The sequence below is a fragment of the Phaethon aethereus genome (assembly GCF_964289735.1).
Source record: "Phaethon aethereus genome assembly, chromosome: W".
Lineage (NCBI taxonomy): Eukaryota > Metazoa > Chordata > Aves > Phaethontiformes > Phaethontidae > Phaethon > Phaethon aethereus.
The window spans coordinates 3,277,764-3,305,627 of record NC_138581.1 but is presented as its reverse complement, the minus strand read 5'-3'; the positions used below and the strand labels follow the sequence as shown (position 1 = coordinate 3,305,627).

Here is a 27,864-nt window from a genome sequence, read left to right as displayed (position 1 = left end):
CCATAACGTCACAGCAGATGCCTCCGCTAAACATGCCATCTGCTGACACCGATCCGGACAGAGACCACCTAGGTTTAGTGTTACCATAGCAGCCTTTTGGAAAGTAGAAATTTATTAACAACTTCAGCCTAACCCCAAGAAAGCCCAACAGTCAGAATTCATTAGGAAGTTTACTAGAGGGTACCATTACACCCATGCCTTTAAGAGTTTTAAAAAGTCCATATATAATAATATCCATATATATTTAAGAGTGAATTTGGATTGCCTGAGTAACAGCTGTCTGGCAAACGGGACACGATGGCGTTTCCTTTTCACAGATTTTGTTGGCACACTCCATGCAGAAGAGATTGTGGCCACAGGGGACCAGGGCCGCAATGACTTCGCTCTCGAAGCAGATCACGCAGTCGTGCTTCCGTCTCGACTCGGGGGGCGAGCTGGACGTGGAGCCGCCGTTGGAAGAGGAATAGCTGTTGGTACCGTTGGAGAAAGCGGGGATGTATATGGGGAGGCCGGCTTGGTGGCCGGTGCTAGGTGGGTCACTCCTCACTCTCCTAGCCAGTGGGTGATCCAGACTTTCTGGAAATGTGGGTGACAGGCGAGGAGTAGATGGCTGGCTCCCTCGGCGATGAGGCTTGGCATTACTAGCAGGGTCGCCACCAAAGCCGGAGAGAGGGTTTACAGGTTCAAAAGGAGTCCAAATGGTTTGGGAAGGCGTCGGTAAGGAGTCGTACGCCGGAGAGTCGACCGCAAGGTCTTCTGTGCCCACTGAAGGCAGCGTTTCTCCAAACCAGAAGTTGCCTGTGCTGAATGGACTCGTTGGGCTGAAGTCAGCCAATCTATTGCTTCCAAAATAGGAATCTGTGGAGCCACTTCCCAAGGAGCTGGAGCTGTCATTTCTATAATTAGAAATCATTCTGGTGCGGCTAGGAGGGACAGGATTAGAAGCAAGCCACGCAGACCCGAGAGTGCCTCCTTCAAAGCTCACATCTGTACCGTTGTAATGGAAATCGTTCTCTTCGTTCAGCTCAATGTAGTTCCCGGTACGCATGGCTATATGCATCTCAATCTCCTCGCGCGCGCGGTCGACGTTTTCGGGCATTCCTGTAACTTCGAAGACAGGCTCCTTGTCTCTGCTGGGAGTGACTATGTAGGTATGGGTCTGCTGCTGAATTCTTTTGATTGTAGCTCCTTTCGGTCCAACCACTAGCCCAACTACACGGTAAGGCACCCTGACTTGGACTGTTGTCTGACCTGGCAGGTTGGGGGTACATGGCAAGCCTCCCAGGGCAGGACCGTTCTTGTTGCGTGATGCTCTGATCATGGAAAAGTGTTCAGCAGCTGAGAGAATTTCCCTTTTGGCCATGGCTACGTCCTCTTTTCGTCCAGTGACAACAAAGATGGGTTCTTCTCCACGAACAGGGGTCTTAATGTAAGTGTTTGTCTTGGCCCTTAGTGCTTTTATTTTGCAACCTGTTTAAAGGAAACACATGCAAGTTTAGCAAGACATCTAAGTTTAGAAAGCCACAAGAAAGCCACCTATTTTAAGCTGTTTGAGAGTTTCTTGAAACTGTAGGGTGAAACCAGAAGCAGCTGTTTTTCTCTCTGCAACCCACACTAGAGAAAGCGGTAACAACTTCTACCTATTATTTCCAAACAGACCTCTGACACTTGCAGCCACAAACTATTTTAGCAACGTTTTTGGAGCCGCTTTAGCCCATCGTAGCCTCAATTGCTATCAGACAGTGAATCAATGTGAATGGCTTTTTCTCTATGACAGCCACGTTCTCGATTATCCCATAAATGCTGTTGGTCTGTATTTTTTCCATTGATTGGGTATCCTTCAGTTATTTCTAAGATCCTGCAAAAAGGAGTAAATGCTCATGCATACAGACACATAAAACTCTGCTGATACGCTAGCCTTTCACTGAGAAGCATGACCTAAAAGCAAATCAAACATTTACAAGTGAGAGAAGGGTCTGTATCACAACGTGTGTAGGATATAGAGAAAATGATTGATTTACTGAGACCTCTTCGTTTGCTTCCTGTTATCAATAAGTGTTACTTAAACCTTACTCTTCCCTGTGGGATGAAGGAGCCACTCCTTGAAATGTCAAGTAGGAGTTCAAGCAGTTTATTGCATGTAAATCAGGTTTACTATGTAGTATTATGTGCCTGTGTGGAATTTCTCTCATTAACTGCGTAAATATAGTCTGAAAGAGAAGCAAGAAGTTAATGGAACATTTGTCTTAATTTCTGGGCACTGAATTATAAAGTTTGCTAGGACACAGTGGCGGCAGGCTCTTCCCTAAGATGCTTAAGGCATTTTGGCACGGTGCATACAGAAGCACCTTTTACCCATCACCGGACCAGAAAAGCAGGCAGTGCAAAATTAAGAGAGACAAGTAGGTCCATGACATGCAAGACAGTCTACTGGATTTGCTCTTAACTGAATTTAGCCTATATTAAAACAAATTCAAAAGCATGTCGCAGTCAACGTCATTTTATAGCAAGCCTCATCTTGAAACAACTAGCTATGAGCAACATTTGCAGACCAAGCATTTTAAGCATCATTTCACTTGCAGAATGAAATTTGTTCCTATTTTCCACATTTAGTTTAAGTATCTCGTAACTGGCTGGGTACACGAAATGGCCTCTTGACATAGGGTGCAAGGGACTGACGAAACATGAGGTACCACTAGCAGTAACTATTTTACAGTTCAAAAGCCACTCAAAGATGCACTCTATTCAGGCCCATCTACTAATATACGAAAGAGCAAATATGCAGACGCTGGTTGGAATAGAGGGAAGGAAGAGCCTCTTCTTGCAGGGCCCCTGCACAAAGGCTGAACACAACAGCCCTTTGTTTCCAGAACACAGCTGGAGAGGAAGTTCATCATCTCCAACAGCTCATCAGGAGGGCTCTGGTAGAGGTAAGGCCTCCGAGAACACGCACGGAGGAGCGCAGGAGGGCTCCCGGCAAGGGAGGGAGCAAGGCACAGGCAGATCTGCATAAAGGAGGGGATGCAGACCCAAGAACTGAACAAGTAGTTTGGCCAGAAGAGCAAGCACCTGCAGGAGATAAACCCATTCTCCTCAACCTCCCACTACAGCTCACAGAGAAGGGCACCAGTGCTCTACTAGATAAAAAAAGCAAACACACAGGCATGAGATGCCTTATGAAATCGCAAAGCTACTCTGAAGCCACACCACTTCCCTGCTGGTGCTGTGGTTCTGTGACAGACAGCAGAACCTCACTTCGGCAATTTGCCTCTACTCCCTCCATCTCTTCATTTGTGTTTCTCCCGCTCTTACTTCCCATTCCTGCTTCCCATTCTTTCACAGTTACTCAGAAAAGATGGTGGGCCCAAACCTTAAACCCACAAGGATCCCCAAAACAGTGCTGCTGAAGTTTTCACACCAATCAAGCCCTCTTTACTGGAACATCTAAACCTAAAGTCTGCCTCCTGATGCACATAAGTTATCCTCCAGTTTACTCAAATTACTTTAATTTACTCCATTTCACCCAAGTATATATAGTTCTATATATATAATTCTAGTATATATAGATCTCCCAGAGATCGCTTTGCCAGAGTCACATTTCCAAACCACTCCGGTGTGAAGAAAAGCCTTCTCGCCTTTCTTCCTTAGGCTGCAGAATGGCACAGACCAAGGTGGGCAGAGCTTTTCTTTTAAGGTATGAGTCACATACCTAGAAAGCAGAGGCTGAACGTTGCCTCAACTCCATGGAGCGATAGAACAAGACTTTTAAACATTGGAAAGCTGGCTTGAATGGAAAGCTGACTCCACAGACCGTCAAGGTCAACTCTCAAACTTTATCTGGAAAGTTAGAAAGAACCAAAGAAAGTCACCACATACAAACCCCAACATTTCTGAATGAGTCAGTCGATACCCGCTGGGTTTTGTCTGCAAGGAATGCTGGAAAACCCCACAACAGTCAGTCATGTCAAAACACAAGGTCAGTGGTCCATCACACCACCCCAGCAGGATGATCTTTCTATTTGCTTTTACTCAGCTGCTCTGGTTTCCCACCCTCCTCCATTAGTCACTACCGAGGCGACAATATGAAGCACGGCTGATTCCATCCCCTCTCCGACAACCCACAGCATCCAGAGGCGCTGCAGCCACGATGACATGAAGTCAGCTAGCTATGAAGTCATGTGGCCAAGAGATGAATCAAGAAGTTTCCCAACCTCCTGAGCTTAAACACAGAAAGACAAAGGAAAAAAAAAACATACACCGCCCCACACTTTTGCAATAAATCATCAGATTACTGTATCCAAGATTTTGAACTACGGAGATTAAAGAAGCCTGATGAGGGGACTTCTAGACTAGAAATCCAATTTAATCAAACCTTTCAAAGTAATTTTAGTTTTGGTATGATAATGGAAGTCTACTCAATACAAGTCACTGTACTTGGTTCAGCGGTATAAGCATTGCTAAACAGCACACTCAGCCACAAGTATATACTGACATACTTAAAAGCAAAGACCTTTACTTTTGCTTTTGTTTAGGCCAAGACTTAGTACTTGCCTGCCCAGGCACCCGATGAGGAGCCAAGCCCGTACCAAGCCCTGTACGTAGTGTTCATCCTGTGCTAGCAGATTTGTATCACTCTTCTCAAGCCTCCTCCCTGTTTTTCCTTTAAGAGGATTATTTTAGTGACCATTCTAAACACACTGTGAACATTATACTCCCCAAGAAACTTAAGGGTAGCTCTAAAGAAATTGTTTACCTCATACACTACCAATTTTAAATAATCAAATACTTCTTTATTAAAAAAAGGTGATAGGAAGACACATTATTTCTTTTCCTCTTGAAGTGAGTGTCAAGCAACAGACAGCTCAGCCTTCACTCCAACGTTCACCTTTCATCATCACAAACAGGAGGAGGTACATCAAACCCAGTCTCAGGCTATTTACTCCGTGAGGGAAACTCCCCAACAGAGCTGTAAGAGCCAGGCGACTGCAGCGGGAACCCTGTGGAGGAACCCTGTGCATGCCTGCCTTGCACCACACCAGCTGACCTGCTGCCGTGAGCCAAGAACCACCTGAAAAAGCATCCCACAGACTCCTCTGCACAGCCATGGTGGTAGTCCAGGAGAAATGGATCCTTCCCCCCGTTTGTTTCTTCTGCTGAGTTCACCTCAGTGCCACACACTGGGAAGGGGACAAGGATCGATTTACAGATGAGGGTCCCTTTGTTGCGTGGTCTCTTCTGAACAGCTACACCAAGGAAAGGGAGTCTTTTGTGCTTCTCAGTATCAACATTAGCAAAATGCAGCCTGTCAAAGCAGGGACACACACCTCATGCCCACATTCCTCCTGCAGCTCTTGCCAAGCGCTGTGAAACTGGAGTTCAGGCACGCACGGGAACCCCAACCTTCTTACCATGATATCTGTTTAACCTCGCCTCCCCACTTACATAGGGCTTTGGGGGAAAAAACCACGAACCAACTGAAAAAAGTTTAGATAAACAGAAGCCTGGAAGTTATGGTAGGTAAAAATTCAGCAAGCAGTCCCTGTGAACCACAATCAAATGACAATATGAGTTTCCTCTGTGACCCTGCTCCTGACAAGTACTTAGCTATAGGCGGTCAAAACTGAGAACCTCCTGCAGCTCTTTAGACACACAAATCCTGTGGGAAGACACCAGTACTGCCTGGGCTGTTACGAGCAGCAAGCAGGGTGAAATTGCGTTAGCACCAACTCAGCCCTTACGCAGCAGGCAGGGCTGATGAGCAGCCCTGACCAAACCTGGCATCCTCTGAATCGGTCGCAGTGCAACTGTGGGCACAGCGATCGCACAGACTGGCCTCCACAGCTTGCTAGCACTAAAGAGAAATTATATTTTTCAGTAGCTTTGCCATTATCTGATGAAAGGCAATACTGTATTACAGCCTCCACCCTAAATACGGTCTTTAGCACTCTGACCACTGATTTTGTAATATGCTGACACCAAGTAAGGAGGCAACAGAATAATTAGCGACATCAAACCTGGAACCATAAGCTGCTAGTAGAACCATGGCTAATTTCTTGCCTAGAAAGTAAAGGCAGGGTCTGGGAAGCCCCCGCAGGGGATAGCACAGCATTTCCAGGCATGCCAAGGAGAGCGGGGAGTGCACAGGGATTTGTTTTCTGTGAACCTGAAACTGTTGTGTATGGACACAGCTTTAAAGGTAGAGTCTGTTAAGCTGGCACAGCCCTTATTTTATTGCTAGGTTGCCACAAGCTTTTAATTGGAAAGTGAGAACTCCTGCAGCTAAGGTAACAAAGGATTTGCAGAGACTGAAACACTGGATGTACCGTAAGGCCAACGGCTGCTAGGTCTGCTATGCTGCCCACCTGATTAACAAAGAAAAATTCATCCACTTCATTAAGAATGACTGCTCTACACATCTTTCAGAAGAGTTCATTCCCACCGGTGGTACAAGCTGCATTCTTTTGCTTAAACACAGGAGTGCTTCCTCTCGGTTGTGACATGGCTAAAAGTACCTATGCAGTTTGCAATTATACAGTAGAAAACTGATGTATGCCCCATTTATTAAGCAGAAATGAAACTGCATTGGGACAGAAAATGAAATCCTATTCTAAATTTTTAATTGCTAAACCTCCTTAAGCAGGCTGGCTACACAAACGAAATTAAGACCAGCACATTTTTGGAACTTCACTGGGTTATTAAAGTCATATGAAATACTACCTGTTGTCTAGTCAGTTGATAGACCGACTCTGGTTACTATCGCCTTTCCCTTAAGATCAATTCATTCATCTCACACCTTGTTTTAATTCATGGACTGGAAAATTCCAACTCCTGACAATTTTTTTTTCAACTGGCTGTTGAATATAGTTAGTTGATGCAAGGAAGACGAAGAAAGTAATTTCTCCGCACTTGCAAAAGATGCTGATCTGCACAAAAACATAGATCTATGTACTCAGGCAGCTATTTATCACTCCTCCAGCATTTTGATTTTAGGAACGAAGGCTGTAAAAATATTGCTTTTAAATTTTATTTTTAAACAATTTTGAGAGACAGCCTAAACTTGGATAATAGTTATCAAATAGAATTTTTTGAAAGCAAGTTTTCATTTATTTTTATGCAACTTTCTCTACAGCCAGAGGTAAGCTGCGACACCCCTCATCACAGAGCACATCCTGAAGATGGGACTAGACCAACCACCAACAGCTTTAAGAGCTCCCCATTAGCATTCTACAGTACAGATAACAGTCTGATCACTATTTGGGTTAATTAGCCACTAAGATTAGGGCTCCCGTGTGACAGCTAGACACGATACATGTCAGAGAGCTAACAGATATGAATATACCAAGCGACGGGCACAGCTTGCAGCTGGGATTTGCTCAAGCTCACGAGGCAGGTCGCTGGCAGGTTTGGAAACAGAAGATGACGGTCCCCAAAGAGAGGAGCAGGCTAACTGCTTAAATGGGGACATGGATGTACACAGACTAAGCAACAGCTGTTTTGTTCACATAATAAACCAAAGCAATCTCCTCCCTGGTGGTACCCAAGCTGTGGTTCCTTGGAGGTGGCCACTCAAAGCACACATGTAGAGTTGTAAGATTAATGTCCTTGGGCAAAGGCTTTTCCTGCAGGCTACCCAAGCACTAGCCTGTGCTCCCGCTCTTCATCAGGTTGTGTTTTTTAGATGAAATATTCCCTTTATCACAGTAGGGATGCTTCATAGTCAGAACCCATCAAGCAGAGTTTCTTCTCAAATTTACGATCCAAAAATGCAATACTGATACCATTACAACCCAAAACTTGGGAACAAAGTTCTGGCTCTCTGCTCTGGAGTGTGGCTGTCTTAATGGGTTCAGACCACAACTGTACCTCAGGAGTGCTGTACACGGGCAATAACCATCTTTCACTTCTAACTATAATGACACTACAATTAAGCAATGCTACAAGTAGGTAAATTAGTGAGTAGCACAGAGGAGAAAGAAAACACTCAACTGACAGCCACTCTGATAAAGTTATTCCAAGAGAAGGAAAGATGACATACAAGTCTTTCAAGAAAAAAATAAGAATTAGAGCATTTTCTACCAAAGACACTTTTGCCTGCCTTCTGACCCCCTCATTAACTTACCACTGCAACCAAAGGCTTTTAGTTACGCTGCAGTTACCAAACCCCTGTGCCTGCCTGTGGAACATTTCCGTGTGACTCACGCTATATATAGTGTGAGACTGCTCCCATCGTAATTCCATCATGCTCACCCATTTCTGAGGAGCAAATGACCACTTACTTCGCTTTGTTTTTTTTACATGTACAAATGCTAAGGTGACACGTGACTTATCATCCATCTGGAACTGCAGAAGGGTTTTTAGATGAGATACTTTCCAGACCAGCACTTCAAGCTGGTGCTTGGGCTTGCTTAGGTACCAGGAAGGACAACCTGGAGATCTCAAGTACTTTAACCCAGAGCCAAGGAATCATGGTCAACCACTTGGCTGTGCCAGATGACAGGGAGCAGGACTTTGTTTGGCGCGATTGCTGCCAAGCTAACGGATGGGAAGAGGGGGGCTTTATGGAGTCTCTGATGCTGCTGAGCAAGCTTCCCAAGAAAAGGCTGTTCACAAGCTCTTGGGGACATTTCCCTCTTGTGGAAAAGAAAAGCCCTGGTTCAAGAACTGTGTACAAACTCTTTCTTAAAGATTTCTTAGGTATGTATCAATTTATCAATCAATTTACATATTAGTCCAGCACCAAATGAAGTACTCAGCCTGCACACTGTTTCCTTCTATATGTCATGCTGGGACAATCTATCAAATCAGCAATCTCACCGGCAGAGGAACAGTCCAATTCCCAAGACAGATGGCAACTCAGTAAACAAGTTACATGCAGCAGAAGAGCCAGAGGGCAGCAACTTCTATTATTAATTACTTGCACTCCTGTAGCACCAGGACTAAGGTAGCGGCTGCTGAGCAAAATTAGAAAGATACAGTAGTAGAAAAGTTATAAGAGAGGGATTATGACCAACAAATAAAATAGCTACAGGAAAAAAGTAGTTTTCATTACGAACATTGATCTAGTGAATGAAACAGATTGGTGTGAGCAACAGTGTTGGGAAAGCTGACCTGTACAAGGAGGATATTAAAAGCAACCATCACTCAACGTGCCACACGGCATGCCAAGATGGCCAAAAAACAGAAGATTGCAAAAAACCTGTGCAAACCTTTATCTACACCAAATCCCCAATTCAAAAACGTTGCTATAGCTGTGTATTTATACACAAAATTCCACAGTATACTGTCAAATGTAAAATGAACTAGAAGGTAAAAAGTAAGAGATACTGTGGCTTTGTTCAAAGGAGCAGAGAACTTGGTGCAGACCACAGAACTACTGACTCACACCAGTGAAGGAAACTGAGATCTTGTATGCTGGCAAGATCTCACGAATTTAAAGGAATACCTGAAAGAGAGAGAAAAGGAAGACATTCCTAAAGAGTAACTGAAATTGGAAACAAATGCTTGATTTAGAGCTTTTTGGCCTTTCTTTGTTAAAAAATGTTCTAGTGCTCAGCAGCTTTTTTTTTTTTTGTTACAGCAAGTTTGCAAACCTATTCCTGTTAAATTTTTTGCCTGGAATGGGAAATTGGCCCTGTGGGGTGGAGGTATTGCATCAAAACCAAATTTGAGATCTTAGAGATATCTAACACTTTGTTTAGAACAAAGTTTCTCCTCCAGAAATTCAGACCACAGTGTACTAGAAGAGAGGGTAAATGGGGGCTAAGACAGGGAAACGCACAACATCTGCTCTTTTTACTAACAGCTTAAAAAAAAAATTCATCACAGTTTTCTCATGCCACAGACAGGTTAACCTAGTGCCGTTTGGAAGCACATTAATCAGGTTTCTTTTGTATGTGTATGTTAGAAACTTAAAAAAAACATACTCTTTTAGAACACAGCAATTTTACAAGCAAAACGAAAGGACCAGAAGATTAGAAATTAGCATTTTGTGTCAGAAGATTTTTAGCATTTTAATTTCAGTTTCATCCAAAAGTCTTACTTATGCAGGTATTCACTTCTGGTATTCATACGTTAAAATCTAAAGAATTTCTGCCAGACTGCACAAAGAGAAAAATCTCTCGAGTGTGCACCGTGTTCGGTGTGCTTCCCACCTAACACGCCAGACAAGAGCAGCATTTATGACTGAAGATTTACGATCCCAGCTGGAGAACCTGCACCCTTCTGACACACTTTGCAACCCGAGTTGGATCTTTGCATAGCACAAATGACAAATAGCAGAACTGAAATTATGTTTGTTAACACAGTACCAGAGCAATAGGCCACTGACACTCCAGCAGCGGTTTCAGACTGTGCCAGGCCATGGTATGCTCACGTTTCAGTTCCTGGAGCTCCAGGCTCCAAAAACTATGAGACTTCGGCTTCTCAGAAAAATAGCCTTTATATTGGATTTCAACAAATAGCTCAAGTTTTCTTTCTGGCTTTAGAACAAACCATTTAATATAGCATTTAATAACCTGCTTGTTACAGAAGATGCAAAAAAAACCTTCAAGTCTAACTGCCTTGTCAGCTTTCACTTGAAGTAAGTTAGCAGAACCTGTGGTCTTTGTTGTCTGTGACAATCAACTGGCACAGTGATATGTGATGACTTCAGTCATGCAGATTAAACTTATTCTTGAGAGTGGAAACCTTAAGCATTCAGTTTTAAAAAAGAAACACAGTATGTAATTCAGACTAGTTATCTGTGCTCATGCTGACTATTTTACAGGTCAGCAGTTAATAACAAGTCAGGGCTACGTAAGTATTGCCAGTAATTCAGTAACAGTATTATCACAACACATCAAGACATAAAACCACACATGTATTTCTTTTTCAAAGGATTATAATCATCCTTGTCATAGGACAGACATCTATGTACAGTACTCAGCTAGCACAAGCATTTGCTCCAGGATTGTTTTAGCATACTGCTTCTACTCTCCGAGAGTGATAGCTATTGTTTTTATTTGGCTGTTCAGCTATGCCAGATAGTTATCAGCCACCAACTTATCAGAATTATTTTTGTTTCAAGTTACAGGACTATTTTAAGCAAAGTAATAATTTCCTCAAGAGCCCACATTCAAAAGCAAAGAGCAAAAAGAAGTCCAAGATCATGAAATATGCATAAAAATGTTATTTTAGTTGCAAGGCCGTCTCATGCAAAGCAGATTTGTCATTATCGATTTAATCAGTGAAATGGGATGATATCATTCCTCCTCCTCTTACTCATCTGGGGTTTGGAGACTGCCCTGCCCATTTCAAGTTATGTAGCCATCATCCAAACTATTCTTACTGAAGAAAGAGAAGCATCAGGCTTTAGAGTTAAGTAGCTCCAACTCAAGCGATCTTAGGGAGACCCCCCCCACTGTCAGCTTTATCGAGGATATAAATGCTTGGAAAATCATGTTACTTGGATAGTCACAGCACTGGAATGCATTAGCAAATATATTCCAACAATCATTATCTGAAGACGGTTAATATAGTCAAGGATGAAGCATCTCTCTACAAGAGATGCTTTTGGCCCTTCCAGCATCTTTCAGGTTTTCTGTTCATGTCTTCAGACACGACCCCTCTTTTTGCATTACTCAAAAGAGCTTTTAGTGTTGAAACATGTCTTTTTTTAGTGTAGTAAAAAAAAAAAGTAGCAGGGGCACTGGAGACTCCAGGTAAACTTGTCAAATCCTCCTCAAGGCCCACCAGGCCATGTCAGGATTGTCACAGAAAATCACCATCACCAGCTTTATGTATGGGAAACAGTTCCCAGGTGATGCACAGCAGACTTCTGCAAGTCCTTCACATGATTTAGAGATTAAAACAAAACCTCCCAAGTTAGATCTCCAGAAGTTTTTTTATACATATATAAGCATGTATCCATGCTTATATAATTTTGGGTATACGCCCTATGCCAGCTTTTCTCAGGCAAACAAGGTCACCTCCCTGGCAATGCAGCTTTCTTGCTACCACTTCTCAAGAGCACTTTTTCCAACTTTAACTTTTTTTTTGAAACTAATGTAGCTTTGTGCATGCAGGATTTTTAGCTGCTGACAGCAAAGGAAGTCACTTTTCTGATCAGCATGATGACTGGCCAACTTACTGAAGGTTGGATTCAACAGCTAGTTCAAATTCATACAGGAAGCCTGTACAATGCCATGAATGGAATCTAGTTTTCCTGGCTCCCAGTCACATGCCTTAACAAGAATAAAAGGATACAAATATCTTTCCCTTTGTTGTTCACCTTTGAGATTCTTCCACTTCAAAGACTACAAGGAATTTTATTACACTACCCAAACCAGTGTCTGTCAGCTTCGTTTTTGGGGGGTAAGGGTGAATAAAAAAAGGTTTAGAACATTTAAAATGTAAAAAAGAAAAAACAACCAAAAAAGCACAAAAAACCAGGTTTCAGAAATACTACAGGACTTCTTTTTTTTAAAGAAGGAACACCTACTATTCATTAAAAAAAAAAAAATCTTACTTTTCCAGTGATGTAAATGCTTCCAGCAGCAACACATTAAACTACTGTCACAGTAACCCAGCAGCCTCCACTGTAGCTTCACAGGAAAACCATCAACCACAAGGCACATTTCAGGCACTCCACACCTTCTCTAGCTGCGACATCCCACATCTGTGCACAGCTACCAGCACAGATTTGGTAAACGCAGCTACCCACATGAGAACCTGCAATACAGCGACCTACAGTGGGGCTGTGGAAGCACCACTTCACTGCCTCAAGTGCTATATTTAGTTCTGAAACCTGTACATTATTGAAAAAAATGTTAAATGCAAGCATCATAAGGTTTTTGCTTGCTTACAGCTCTCTTGGGAATCAGGGGCTCCTTTGGTCTGATAAACAGTGTCTAGAAATGCTCTTCCTCTGAAAAAAATTAAATTTGGATAAAGAATACCATGGAATTTTGGTTATGGTTAGTCTTTCAGTTAGGGGGTTAGGGCTTACAATAAACATGCTTTCAGACACAGCAGCGAGGCCTCCAGCAAAGCCTAGATCAAACTCAGCATTCCTGGTATTTCAGAGCTGATGTTTTTGGGTTGCAGACATTTCAAGTTCTTTTTATACCTCACAAAAACAGCAATAGAAAGAATATAAACTTAACCTTTCTGAAAATCCATCAGAAGTAACATTCCAATTGCATCACCCTTACATAATTATATGTTAAAGTATTACAGCACAGAGAAGTCTGGCATAAAACTTAAGCTGAATCCGTTCAAGACAATGGAACCAGCTGGTTACGATGTCTGCTAGGAAGAAAATATGCAGCATCTTCATTTTCAGAGAGAGCAGAACGCTCGGTGAAGGATGCGGCTCAGGCCAGCCTTGCTCGTGGTAGACCAAGCTGCACTACAGCTGATGACACCTTGCTGGGCTACAGCAGACACATGCAAAGCAGGTGGGTGAGACAGCAAGAGCCTCTAGCCCATGCGATGAGCTGGCACAGCTCTGGGCCATAAAAGGAGATGTAAGGACTAGTATTCCTCAGAAATTTGACAAATATTTAGTGGAACTAATACAACTTACGTAAGTCGGTCTCTACGCTGTCTCCCTTGAATGAGAATTTTGAAGGACTTCCTCACCAAATATACTTGCATGAAACCTTTGTGTAACAATTTTTTTAGCTCTCCTTCCACTCCTTCCTCTTTTGTAGCCCTAATTCTCTTTATGACACAATCCCTCCCCACCGAGGCTAAATATTTTATCACAAGCCAAACAGTGCGACATCAGATAAGAAATAAAAGCAGAAGCAGCAAATGAACTCTTCAGGAACAATGATCCTATTTTCATGCAAACTCCATTATCTTGTTTTTAAGTGACTTAAAGCACTGAAAGATATACTACAGAGAACAATCCTGATCTGGTGGAGAATAAACACAGCAGCCTAATCGGTCCTTGAAGCCCACTAGTTTGCATTTCTCTATTAGAGGACTATAGCAATGTTTTCCACACACACACCCCCCCCCTCGCCATCCCCAATGACACATGAGCAAAGTCTCAAGACATTCAAACACTATTTCTTGGAAAAGATATTGTCTGCTTGAACAGAATGAACTTGTCTGCATCAGACAAAGCTACCTAACAATTTGTGCAGCATGGCCTTTGGTTCTTCTTTGACACACCCAGTAAAAAACCCACCCATGACTGCTAAAAGCCTAAAATAAACGTAGGAAAAGAAAACAAAAGTCTGCCTAACCATCGGTGGTGCTGTGGGCATTTAGACTGATTTTACCATTTCTTCTATACCCAAAAAAACCCCCACCAACCTGAAACAAAAGCCACACTGATGTAGAGACATTAATAAAACCACTCAACATTAATAAAATAACTGCTCGTTATCAGAGCCGATCAGCAAACGAGACACACCACCCCCAAAACAAAAAAGAAAAACACAGAAAGGGAAGAGGAAGAGAGCAGCAACTTCATTGTCTGCGTTTCCACACCTACACTTGACACTGCTCAGTGCTTCTCTCGATAGATAAAAAGTGCTTTTAAGATTGGGTTCACAGCCAGAAAGCTGGCGTGAAACGTCGTCTTTCTAACTCCTCCAAGCACCGCTCCCCAGAGACCACATGAAAGGCCAAAACCAAATGTGACATCACTGATATGACCTTATCCTAACGGCGTAATAGAGACCCATGGAGTGTAGCAATAGCGATCAACAGGAAGCCACAACCCAAGCAGACAGACAAGGGCTTTCACACAGAAGAGGGCTGCACGTGGCTCCTTTCTCCATCTCACTGGCTCCTGAGGTCCCACTATTGTCTCGGTGAGCGCCGTGGAAAGCTGTAGGAACGGTGTCAGCCCAAACCCTGCTCTGCAAGGCAAGGAAGTTGAAGTCCTTCACCCAGAAGTCTCTGTAAAACATGGTCCAAAGTTCCTACGGTGAAACGCTGCTTCTTACTGAAGACCACAGGCCCAGTGTCACTGAAGACCAAAGCCTGTGCCAACACCTACCTGTACATGGCAGACTCTACACCACGTGTCACAGCTCAGGCTAACAAAACCCCAAGGTCTGAGCGAGCCCAGTGCTCGCTCTCGCCTCTTGGCTTCTCAGGCTGCGCCAGCCTGGTGCCAGGGCCCCAGCCAGCACCCTGTCCCCCCGCGGGGACACCGAGCTTCGGGAGAGGAGAGGCAGGCTCCAGGGGGGCACGACGCTACTACCGAGGCGAGGGGGCCCCTCCGGCCGGCTGCGAGCGGGCACGGCCCGGGACTGTGTGGGGAGAGGCCTGCCCCGCAGCCCAGGCCAGGCCCCGGCGCACCTCCGCCCGCCCCCCCCCGCCCGGGGGTGTCCCCCTGCCGCGGACCCCCACTCACCCTGACGACCCACGATCTCGGCCACATGCTCGGAGCTGGGCACGGGCACGCACTCGGTGGTGTTGACGCTCTTTCGGCGGAGCAGGGCCGCCTGCTCGCCGTTCAGGGCCGCCGCTCCCCCGCCGCCCAGGCCGCCGCCGTAGGCGTGGGACAGCATCGCCGCCATCATGCCCTGAGGATCGTCCGCCCCGCAGAGCGCCCCGGCCGCCGCCGCCGCCTCGGGCGCATCGAAGGAGGGCGAGAGCAGGACGGAGCCCAGCGCCGGCAGCAGCGGGAGCGGCTGGGAGGGTGAGGAGGACGAGGAGAGCAGCAGCAGCGCGGCCGGGTCCTCCTCCTCCTCGTCCTCCCCCGCCAGCAGCTCCTCCTCCTCCTCCTCCAGCTCCAGGTCTCCCTCGTCCCCCGCCACCACCGCCTCCTCCTCCTCCTCCGCCCCGCCAGGCCCCGGCTCCCCGGGGGGGTCGGGCGGCGGCACCAAGCCCGCCCGCCGCCGCCGGGCTTGCCGCCGGGCCGCCCCTCCGCCGCCGGCGGCGGGCAGGCCGCGGTCACGGAGGCCGAGGCCGGCGAGGCGCTGCTGGAGCAGCAACAGCGACGGCGGCGGGTGGGGAGGGGAGAGGCGCGGCGGCTCGGCTGGCTCGGCGGCGGGGGAGGCCGCGGCGGCGCTGCCGCTCGGCATGGCGGGGGAGGCGCTGCGGGGCCGGGCCGGCCGGGCCTAACGGCGCGGGGCCGCCATACCGCGGCGGGCACCGAGCGTGGCGGGCACGGCCTGGGCGCTGGGGCCGCGCTCCTCAGCGCGCCTTTTGTCCCATGGCGCTCCCCTCGGCGGCGGCCGCGGGCGGCGGCGGCGGCGGCGGCGGCAGGGAGGCGGGGGGGCGGGGAACGCGGAGGAGGAGGAGGTGCGGCCCCGCCCCGCGCTCGCCGCCGCGCCATTGGGCGGCGGAGCCGGTTCCTGGGCGGGCCCGGGGGTGGGCGGGGCCGGTGGGGCGTGAGGCGGGCGGCCGTCCGCGGCCCGTGCCCTGCCCCTCGCCCTGCCTCAGCCGCTGGGCCGCGGAACCGCTGCGGCTCGCGGGGGCTGCGGGAGGAAGCGCGCATGCCGTGCTGGGCTTGCGCTCAGCCGCGGGTGAAACGGCTGCGAGCCCAGGAAAGATTAAAAAAAAAAAATCAGAAGCCTTTAACGGGTGTTGGCCTTCCTCTGTGTTTTGTCGTGTGCTTCCCCGCTGAGGTGAAGGCTCTTTGATGCAGGAACTCGCGCGAGTTAGTAGCGTACGTACGTTCTAGTCATGGGAGGAAAATATCTGGCAAAACATGAAGAAACTTGTATGGAAACGTGATTACGCGGCTGTGAAGAGTCAGAAACGAGAAAGGATGAATTGACACTGAGGTGAAATGCTGAGCGGGGAGAGGGTGGGCGAACGATCCTCAGGGCATGATGGCGGCGATGCTGTTCCATGCCTGTGGCGGTGGCCTGAAGCGAAGACCACTGGCTCCTGTTCCACGTGCCAGGGAGGAACACAAAGCAGAGGGTGACATGGTCCTTCACAACACCGGACTAGAAAATGGCGTTCAGCAGCAGCCTTCAGGGTCGGTGTGAGCGGAGCAGGGTTGTTCTTGGTATAGTCGAGGAAAACTACCTGCAAATGGTTGAAATATGAACGTTGGAGCAAGAATTGGGGTTGGGTAGCTACTCCCTGAAGACGTTATGCTGAGGAAAAATTCTGGGGAAAGGTCCCAGTCTAGGTTAGAAATGCCAGTGTCATTCCCAGTGCTGGCAAAGGGAGACGTCAGGGTCAGAGCATGGACTGGCAGAGATGAAAAGCTCTGTATTCACCATGTAGCTGTGAGCTGGCAGACAACCATGAGATACGAGAGGGTCAGTAGATCTTTAGGTGGGGTAGCAAGGCGGAGGTCTGCAGTGGAGGGATCAGTTTCTGCACCGACGGCAAGGGAAGGGGAGATTTCCAAGAGACGAGCATGATTCCCTGATTCTACGATTTATGGTGCTACAGATGGCTGATGGGTCCAGGAGAAGGAGGATGGCTCCACTAAGCACAGCAAAGCCTGTACGGTGCCAGAGTGGAAGACATTTTAAAAGAAATTAGTTCTGAACCAGAGGAAAAGCTCTCCAGACAGCAGCAGTTGTACTCAGCACACATTGTTCTCAACGGCCAGATGTCCACGTCATTGCAATCACCGGGGGTGCTAATTGGCACTCGGGTTAATGCTGCTCGCAGTGAGACTGAAATCCAAATTGCCTTGCTACAACCGCTCCATCAGTGGGAGCTGACAATTGTCCTCAGAGGTCAGAGCCAAACAGAGCTCCTGGACCTTCGTGGAGATGCTCTCTAGGTCACTGTGCTGGGGGCACAGCACCCGCCCTGGGGGCACAGCACCCCCCTAGGCTCTATACGAGTGGGGGCCTTCATTTCCCCTTTTCAACTAGCAAAGAGATAAATTAACATAATAGCCCTGGTGTCTACTAGTGGAAAATACCTGTAAAAGCAAGGATTAGGTAATTGCCCGCTGGAGCCCGTGGTCAAGACAAAAAGTGTTATTGGAGGTATTTTTTGAGCAACGGGGACAGAAAACATCATTCCTGCTTCAGGTCAGAGGTAACAGCCAAAAACCCTGGGTGCAGTGAGTGGGGCTTTTAACTCCCCCTGCTCACATTTGCTCCATTAACCTACAGAAATACTCAGTAAAGACTTACCCGACACCACCATTAGTCTTCAGGTTATATTTCAAAAGCGTTGCTGATAACCACAACTTTTGATTATTTTGAAAACCTCCAGTAACCTTTTCCCTTTTGTATCCACGTGTGCATTTACACTTGTTTCCAAGCATAAATTACTGGAATTATAAATGCAACTTTGTGAAACTGCCTATAATGGACTGCTGTAATTGGCTTGAAACAATCCATAAATTTAAATTGTTAATTATGATAAGAAGAGGTTCTTGTGCTATGAGGGAGGTGAAAGTAGGGTTGAGGAAGAGAGAACATAGAGACATTGCTGCAGGGATGAATCCACCCCAAGCTGTTGATAAGACTCACGCAGGCTTTTATGTTCTTGCTGCTTTTTTTCTTTTTTTGATAAAAACAGATGTAGAGAAAGGCTCAGTTGGACTTTTATACCATGTGGAACATGTGCGATGCCACCACTTACGGTTTTCTTAATAAATCCCACTCAAATTCAAATGCTTCTACTTTCTACTTCATTATAGGTTACAACTGGTGTTCTGTAGCATTTGTTTTCAAATCTAAAGTCAGGTTCTGTGGGAACTCTCCCACTTCTAGTTCGGCACAGGTATTTACAGGTGTGGGGTTTGGGGGTGCACGCAGCCTTGGGTGACCTGCTGTCCTATAGTGACCTCCTGGCTGGAGCCTGAAACCCCTCCTCTGTTCAACATAAAATCCTCAGTTTCTGGCATTGTCTGCTCTAGGGGACTTCAGATTTAATAAAAAAAAAATTATTTGTGAAGCAGAGAGGTAATGTGAAAGGAAGGGGATGGGGATGGTGAAATAAATGTGGTTTTCTTGTGTTTCTCTGAGCGGGAAGGGCAGAGGTTTCACGTGCATGCGAAGCAGAAGAACTTGGCAGTTCAGCTTGCCTGCAGATCTCGGAGCATCAAAGGGATGCCTCTTCCTCCAGCCCCATGCATTAACGTGCCGAGAGTATGGACACCTGCAGGGACCTTTTCTGGGGGTTCTGGCATTTCCACGTTGTATTTTCAAACACTCCCTGCAGGTGCTTGGGAGATATCCAACAGTGCGAGGGGACAAGCAGGGCAAGACAGGACAATTTCCTAACGAGGTTGGAAAGAAGAGAAACCAGAGGCTCCCTCTCTGTGGTGGTTTATTTTTTCCATGATATGCCCAACAGAGCTGATTTCTGCGTTGTCCAGACACGTTGCAGTGCTCGGCAGCTCCCTTTGGCCTGTTCCCCCAGGTTTTCTTCCCGTGGGAAGGGGAGTGCTGCCGGGAAAAAGAGGGAGTTGATGCATTCGTAGGTCTTGCTCTAAAATAACATCACAAGGCAGCCGGGGCATTCGCCCAAGCCGAGGAGCTGGAGGGTGTTTCTGGGTGCCCTGGTTTGGTGGTAGCCAGCGGAACCTGTTCAGCCGCTCCCCCTGCTCACTCCTTTCCCCATCCTCCTCTTTCTGATCCATCAGCGTCTCCCCTCTGTGGCAGGAAACTCTTGTTTCGTGTTGGAAAAAGTGAAGCTGGACCGTAACTGTACATGATATATAGTATTTCTTTGTGACTTTAAAGACTTGTTCGTAAGTGGAGTAAACGGCAGTCACGTTGTCCTCTGCAGACAAGCTCTGCTATTTGGTCATGGCTTTTGAAGCCTTCTAAAGCTGATAAATAAATGAACATTTATTTTGGCAACATTTGCAAAAACATCGTGAAGAGTATTAAATATGAGACTAAAGGGGAGCAGTAAAGTCTTCAACTTTTGATGACCTAAAGAATAATGGATGTCTATAAGATATTTATACACGAATTACTAGGTTACAGCCATGGTAACTGGGTGAAGTTCTGCAATTAGATTCCATGGCCTGAAAGCTCCTTTTTTTCCTGGTGAACTCTGTCAAAGTTTCCATGATTTAATCCAGTTCTGCCCATTGTTGTTGGTTGAGAAACAAGTGAGGAACACATGAAGAATAACCAAAGACTCTTGTTAGGCTGAGTGTTGGTTGTACAGCCGTGGATGTTCTCCAGACCTTTTCCTTGCTCTCCCTTACTCCTCTATGCTCTGCCCATCATGTATTTTGGCCAAAACTTTGCACTCATGTTGCCTAGAGCTTTGTGGGCTGGCTGAGGCCTTGCGTGGCTGTATTTCCACTTCTCTGGATATCATGGTGACTTGTAGACAGCATTTTTGTGTTGTTTCCAGATTGCATACCAGATATCAGGCTCTTTCACAATGGTTTGCTTTCTGTTTGCTAAATAGGAATTGTTTTTCTGTCCTTCCTAAGTCACCGGGTAGAAGTGGAATTAAAATACCCTTTGATCTCTCACTGCAACATTTCCTTCACCTCCACTACTAAGACTTGCATCAAACTAATTCCCATCCAGAAGCTTTTACTTAAAAAATCTCTTGGATCTAAATCCATTGGTGCCAGCCACTAAATCGGGATGTTGCTTTCCCAAAGATGAAGGTTAACCTCATGACATCTGCCCAGATGTTGTTTATCTCCATACAGAGGTATGGAGTATTTGCCCTGCTAGCAATTTTGCTGTTTTCAGAATTAACCTTGTACCCGCCTGTCTGAAACCAGTGCTCAGTGTGCCTGAGGCCTCCAAACCATGAGAGGTGACTCCTGGGGGAAAAGAGGTTTCTTCTCCAATTTCTGTGGAGCGTCAAAATCCATCCCGTGTCTGTGTAGCTGAACTTTACTTTTTGACTGGATTTATTAACTTTCTTACCTCCTTGCCCCGACGTGCCATCTCTGGCTGCTCTTCACAAAAGGTTCCCTGCTCCCTTCTTCCAAATTCTTGATGCATTTTTCAGATTTCTCCATTTTCCCCCCTTCATTCCTCTAGTTTGGTGGTTGTTTTCTCGGTAGTGCTGCAGCATGCACATAGGGCAGGCAGCAGTGGAAGGACACTCAGGTTAGAAAGCCCCAGTCCCACCAGCTGCCAAGGGCAAGATCTCACTAGCAGGAGGAGGAGGCGGCCAGAGGCTACAAACATTTCTGCGGTGTAGGAAAGGAAGGGGAAGCTATGAGCTCAGGGCTGCCAGGTGTGCTTCGAGCAGCCCAACACTGATTGCACCTTCAACAAAGGCTTGGAAGGACTATAAAGCCCGTGTCAGCTCGTTCTGTTCCTGCCATCATTGCGTGGAGATCCAGGATGAAAATGCAATTCCTTCTTGGCATGATCATCACACCCAGCAGCCGTAATCCCACTAAAATCCATTAAAATCCATTTCTAATTATTTCCTGGGTGAGGGCCTCTTTTCTGTGTGTATGGGGGCCTGAGTGCCAGGGCTGCAGTGGGACCATGGGTCAGGGACATGAGCGTGGGTATGCCAGCCAGTGTGGGATCGCTAGCAAACATCAAGGCAGCCTAGCTGGTGAAGATATACCTCTATTGTGTATATATGTATACATTTCGTAGAATCACAGAATGGTTTCGGTTGGAAGGGACCTTTCAAGGCCATTTAGTCCAACCCCCCTGGAGTGAGCAGGGACATCTGCAGCCAGAGCAGGTTGCTCAGAGCCCCATCCAGCCTGACCTGGGATGTTTCCAGGGATGGGGCATCGACTACCTCTCTGGGCAACCTGGGCCAGGGGTTCACCAGCCTCCTCATGAAAAATTTCTTCCTTAGATCCAGTCTGAATCTGCCCCCTTTTAGTTTAAAGCCATCACCCCTTGTCCTGTCGCAACAGGCCCTGCTAAAAAGTCTGTCCCCATCTTTCTCCTCAGCCCCTTTCAGCCCTGGCAGCTGCAGGAAGGTCTCCCCGGAGCCTTCTCTGCTCCAGGCTGAGCACCCCCAGCTCTCCCAGCCTGTCCTCCCAGCAGAGGGGTTCCAGCCCTCGGAGCGTTGCTGTGGCCTCCTCTGGCCCCGCTCCAGCAGGTCCATGTCTCTCCTGTGCCGAGGGCTCCAGAGCTGGTGTCCTGCTCAGCCAGAGAGGGGAACAGGATAAAGCCATTGGTGCTGTTTTGTGTTTTTGTGGGTGTTTCTGTCCATGTGGATATGCAGGATGGTGGCGGAGCTCTAGGGGGGCAACGGGAGCTGGCTGGGGTGAGAGGCAATGCCCCCACACGTAACGCTCTGAGCATCACCTTGCTTCAGGCCATCGTAGAAGAGGGGTGCAGAGGAGCCGGGAAGTCCTTTGGAGTCAGCGTTGGAGGAAACACAGAGGAGCGCATCTGAAAATTTGGGGGTTGAATGATGCTACCTGGTACCTACGGGCAAAGCAGAGGAAGGATGCGAGTCACGGACTTTTCCAGCATCCTTTTGGCAGTGAAGGTTCAGCAACTGCATGAACTTAAAGAGCTGTGAAGCCTGTAGAGTGAGAAAACTGTTCCTACTCCTTTCAGAAAAGAGGCAGAATTTCAGGGAGCTTTTGCCTTCTCAGAGATGTTGTGTGGGTATGAAGAGGAGTGAGCTCTTTGGAGCGTTTGGGAAAGACTTTAAACTCAGTGTGGCTTCTGCATTTTTGAGACTAAAGCTGCAGGTAGCAGGTACCTGGGGAAATGCTAATGAGTGACCTTAATAAAAATACCCCGGTTGAAAGCCAGACCCGCTCCACTGGAAAGAGAAGGGTAATTCTGGCTGGATGTTGGTGTAAACATGAAAAACATTTGGCCAAACACCTCTCTTTGTGGATCCAACTAGATAGCCAGCAAACAAACTGGTTTCCTAGCAAGCGTATACTGGGATTATGCCTGGGAGGCAGATGGTTTCTTGTAGGAAAGAAAGAGGTGAAATAGCTGCATATTCTTCAGCTTGCAGATTTCCTTCTGCAAGGCTGTAGCACCAAAACTGTACTAAAAGAGCCAAGCAAGAAAAGAAATAAAAAGGAAATAAATTGTGTAACATCAGAGCCTGCAATTGATTTCAGTGGAAAAACAGGGGTAAAACGTTTATGTTGTGTAAGTCAGCTGGCACTATTCCATCTCGTCATCTCATTTGGACCTGTTGAGAAATTGTGCCTGGTTTTTGTGTGTGTCTCTGTGGAGGGTTGATTTTTTTATAAACGGCGGGTGCTTTTTTTTTTTACCTGAAGATCTATTTATATACAAATTAATATCCGTTGATGAAGTGTATGGATTATTAAGGTTGATTATGCATCGTAGATGTGATTTCTGTCACCTGGGATTGCTTCCTTTCTTGTATTGGACAGCTAAAGGTTTTATATATAAAGGGTTTATTAAGGTGTAGCAAGCAATAACCACGTTTGAATGCTTGCAAATGCAGGTATTGCTATGAAAAAAAAAATGCTCTTTTCCAGATAGATGTGCAAACACACATGCATCCCTGCAAGCGTTCATAAAAAGGTGAATAAAAGAGATGATTTGAAGTGAACTGTTGCCCACAAGGAAAGCAACAGCACTCTGGTGATTATGGGAGGCTGCTCCAGCGTGGGGTGATGACTGGGTACAAGGGGTGCTGGTTTTAAACTAAAAGAGGGAAGATTGAGACTAGATCTAAGGAAAAAAGTTTTCATGAGGAGGCTGGTGAAACCCTGGCCCAGGTTGCCCAGAGAGGTGGTCGATGCCCCATCCCTGGAAACATCCCAGGTCAGGTTGGACGGGGCTCTGAGCAACCTGCTCTGGTTGCAGATGTCCCTGCTCACTGCAGGGGGTTGGACTGGATGGTCTTGAAAGGACCCTTCCAACCCGAACTGTTCTGTGAGACTATGATTCCACGACTGCCGGCATCCCTGGCCCGTGGGCTGGCAGCGTGTGTGGGCGGCAGCAGCTCTCTGCAGGGTCAGCGGGCTCCGATGCCTCTCTCTCTTTTTCTCACCCTCGGCATGATAGGAAAAGCAGCAGGTTTTTTGTGGCAGGGCCAGTGATGTCCCGGAGATGCACAGACTGGGCATTTGTCTGCTTGATTTTTAAGTGAAAGAACCACAGTCACATCACTTAACGTAGCCTGCCTGGGCATGAGGCGGTCAGTAGGACAGGCAGATACCTTTTTCCATGATGCTTCAGCCAACCTCCAGAACAACTGTGGCTTAAAGATGCGGGGTGGTGGTGGTATTAAAAAAAACAGCTTTTGATTTTTCAGCCAAAATCTGCCAGGTTTTGTTGAAACCACTTTCCTGAGACTCTTCCTTGGAGGCCGTGCTGAGCCAAACTCCGTTTTGGTAAAAATACGGCTCAGATGGAGTTTTAGCACAGCTCTGCGCATTTGTGTAGTGATGAGACTATTTTAAGCGCTTGATTAGCAATGCTGCCCCCACCTTCTGTGTAGCCTGGGCAAACCAATATATCCCACCGGTAAGAACATTTATCAGGCAGTCTAATTTATCCCGAGCTTTCTTTTAGTCTACCATGTAAATGATATAGAAGATTTCCTGATACAGAATACAGGGATGAAAATATATTTGAGCACACACTACTGATGAAAACACCTATTTTGGAGACTTCTCGGGGCTCTGAGACAACACTGGAGCCAACTGAGGAAGAAAAAATGTTTTTTTCTGCTTTCAGGCAGACGAGCATCCAAGCAGAGACAGTGACCTTAGGCCATTTTCTTGGCCATCCAAATGACCTGGGGCAGTGATGTTGTCTTGACATCACCTGGCATGGAAACAGCTGTTATCTAATATATTTAATAGATTTCTGAGGTCAGAAGAGACCATTACAATCATCTGGCTTGACAGCTACTACAATCAATTGTGATATTTTGGGCTCCAGCCAGCAGCCTGCGAGGGTCAGGGAGGACTTTTTCCCCCCAGTGCACAATCAGTGGGTATTTGCTGGGTTTGGTTTATGAGTTTGATTTCCTGTTTTGTTTTTTTCTGGAGACATCCGAGGCTGGTTGCGGCTGGAGATAGGGCCTGGCAGGGCCCCGTGGTTGTGTACAGAAGCCGGTTTGCTTGGGGTGGTGGTGTCTTCTCCTGGAGATGCTAATGTGCTGGCAAAGCAGAGAAGCTTCTGGGTATTGTTTCTGCCCCCGCCAGCTGCTATATTGACCCATGACCCGGGTCAATCCCATATAAGATACAGGATCAGAACAAAGTTTTTTCCCAAATTGGATCAGAAGGGACTTTTTGCTGTCTTCTGCAAGATGTGGTACACGGGCCCGGATCCGGTCCCCCAGGCATAGCTTGTGCAGCAACGTCCTTGCGGGTGTAGCGCTGAGACACTCGGTGGCCTTTCAGCCCATCTTCTTTGCCCATAGCACCCAAAAGTTCAGATTCTGGAGAATCAAACCAACTCAGCCTGGCAAGAATCAGTCACTGCAACGTAATCAGGGAGGAACTGGGTGGATTACTTGGAATGGGAGATGAGGTTGGTTGATCTAATTGGCTTCATTAACCTGAAGGCTGAGAAATTACTGATACTGGCTGTATTATTTCACCTTTTGATTTATTCTTGGGCATTATGGAAACATCATTCTCATCACTAGAGGAAAACAGAGCAGTGGTGTGGCCTGCTGGCAGTGACCTAGGAAGGCAAGGAAAGCTTTGTACCACCCGGCTTGCCAGGGAGTGGGAGTTCGCCGTGTGTACTGCGCATATAAATAACCGGATCAGCCCAGCATCAACAGTTTTGTCAGCTGTGTACCAGGGCTGTGCCAGCTACAGTCTCTACATATGTAATTCTTATTATAATCCTTTCTCTTACACAGGTCCCATAATGATCTTGTTGCATAAGGAGGGAGTTTTAATGGGGTTATAAGAGGGAAATATTTCTTCAAATCCATTGCCAGTGGCAGGCTTTGTGGAGGATGGACTGCCTCACTCCTTTCCTAAAGCCAAGGATTTATCCCTGTGTGTTTGAAAAAAAAAAAGACAGTCAGCTCCTTCATTCCAGGTGAGTGAAAAAGCATTGCTGGAGACCCGGCCAGGAGCCCAGGCTCGTGTATGTTTTGTGGCAGCAAAATAATGCCTTGTGCTTGACACTATAGCTGCTGTTTTACACCTCACTGGGTTTAATCTTATGAATAAACAGTATACTAATTGTTTCAGCTTTCAGGGCAGCAGGGTTTGCAAGGCAGCCTAGTCATGCCAGGAATTTAAGTTTATGTAATTCGTTTTTTGCTGTGGATTGCAGGCATGGCCTCTGGCCAGCCGGGGTGCGAAGCACCGCCCGTCAGAGACACCCCGTGCTGGGCGAGAACCTGCTCGGTCCTTACGCCGCCGGAGCATCCACCACGGGCAGCAGATCCCATCGCACCGTGATGCCAAGGGACCCGCTCTGCCAGATGCCACCCCGCTGTGGTGCTCCTGCTGGGAAGAGTGCATGGAGCAGAAGCCAAAGCAGCTCCAATAGCTTTGAAAGCAATGCTTTCTGAGCAAATAAAAGCAGGGTGAGATGTGTCAGTGCTCAGGGTGTGCGGCAGGCGAGAAGGGCCCCATGGTTGAACATACACTTTACGTTCGTTTTTCTTCCCACGTGTGGTCCAGAAGCTGCCACGATGCTTCGTGGCCCTGGCGTGGATAACACTAGGGCAGAGGAGAGGTCGAGCGTCGATATAACAAAAGGAAATTTGGGAGTGGTTTTAATGGTAACTTGTATGGATACAATCCGGACATGTCTGGTATTTTCCCTGCCGGATTGCATTCGGTGTGGTTTTAGTCCACCCTGGGGGGCGACCACCCCGCTGCCCGCCGGCTGGAGAGGGGCTGGGAGCACTGCCTCTGAAACCGCCTCCCCTGCGCCGCTGTCTCCCTTCCTGCAGGATAAACCCAAACATTCCGTCTCCTTTGGTTGCGTTTCAGCTCCCCCTCCCATCTGCTCGTTTCCTCTCCTCCCCTGCTTCCCCGAACATCCCTCTGTGCCATATGGTCCCTCTCTCTCGCGCAGCCTCAGCAGCGCTGTCTGGTCTTCCTCCCCTCCGGGCACCCTCAACCTCGCCAAGCCCCAGGACTTTTCTTGCAAAGCTTGTGAAACTTGATGTTTTTAGTGATGTTCCAGCTCCTGCGATGATGGCTGGATTGCAGCTGTTTTCTTTTATCTTCAAAAACAAAGTTTCCAGACCCAGGGCTTGCATTTACGATATTTAGTGCCTTGGGAATTTTTAAGCTGATCAGGTGGGATTTCTCCTTGATCTTTGAAACCCACTAAGCAGTCTGGCTGCCTTTTTCCTCTCCGTTTCAGGGATGCTCTCCATTTGCCTCATTCCTTTCAACTTTCTGATGACCAGTTGGATCTGCACTCTAGTTTCTATTTCATCTCCTCTTGTTATTTAGCAGCGACGCTGAATAATCTAATCATTCTCTGCCAGCTAGGTAGGCATCCAGCTTCTTCTGCAATGAAGAAGGAGGTTTTTATAAGCAATTGAAGTAAGCAGGAGGAGGTAATGCAGCCACCCATCCCCGCCAGCCTGGTCCATGCCTGCTGGTGCTGGAGCCTCTGCCGCAGAATGGGGATTTGCACGGGAGGTTAAACCATGATGTGATGTTGCTGAAGCCTTTCTTTCACTGGACATGCTTTATTGATTCATTTTGGGTTATTTCCGATAAGTCTAGGACCAGCTCTAGTGCTGGTTAGAAAAACCCAGGCTGTGCCCGTGGAAGCTGCAGTGGTGGCAGAAGGAGATGGACAAAGGGACGACGGGTTGTCCTATCTGCTAGGGAGTGCAGTCACGGCCAGATACTCAGGCTGAGAGAGGGACCCCGACAAGCCCTTTACACCAAGGAGGTCAGGATTTTTGGCTTATCCTGCCAATATGAGAGTGTATATGCACAGGTGTCAGGGAGTTATGCTTTTTGAAGGCATTTGATCCGCTCTTGGACAGCTGATTCAAAGGGAAGCCATCTCACGCTGCTGCATCCCTGCAGGATAGTTGCCATCCCAAATCCACCATCTGCCTGCTTCATTTGTG

General features: G+C 47.1%; 1 protein-coding gene across 1 annotated transcript; it reads right to left on the bottom strand.

Annotated features, from left to right (window-relative positions):
- Positions 1-244: 244 nt before the first annotated feature.
- Positions 245-16,028, bottom strand: LOC309415083 (RNA-binding E3 ubiquitin-protein ligase MEX3C-like; the record flags this gene model as incomplete). Its single annotated transcript, XM_082012497.1, has 2 exons — positions 245-1,470; positions 15,356-16,028. 2 exons carry the CDS (start codon positions 16,026-16,028, stop codon positions 245-247), a joined length of 1,899 nt encoding a protein of 632 aa, XP_081868623.1.
- Positions 16,029-27,864: the final 11,836 nt, after the last annotated feature.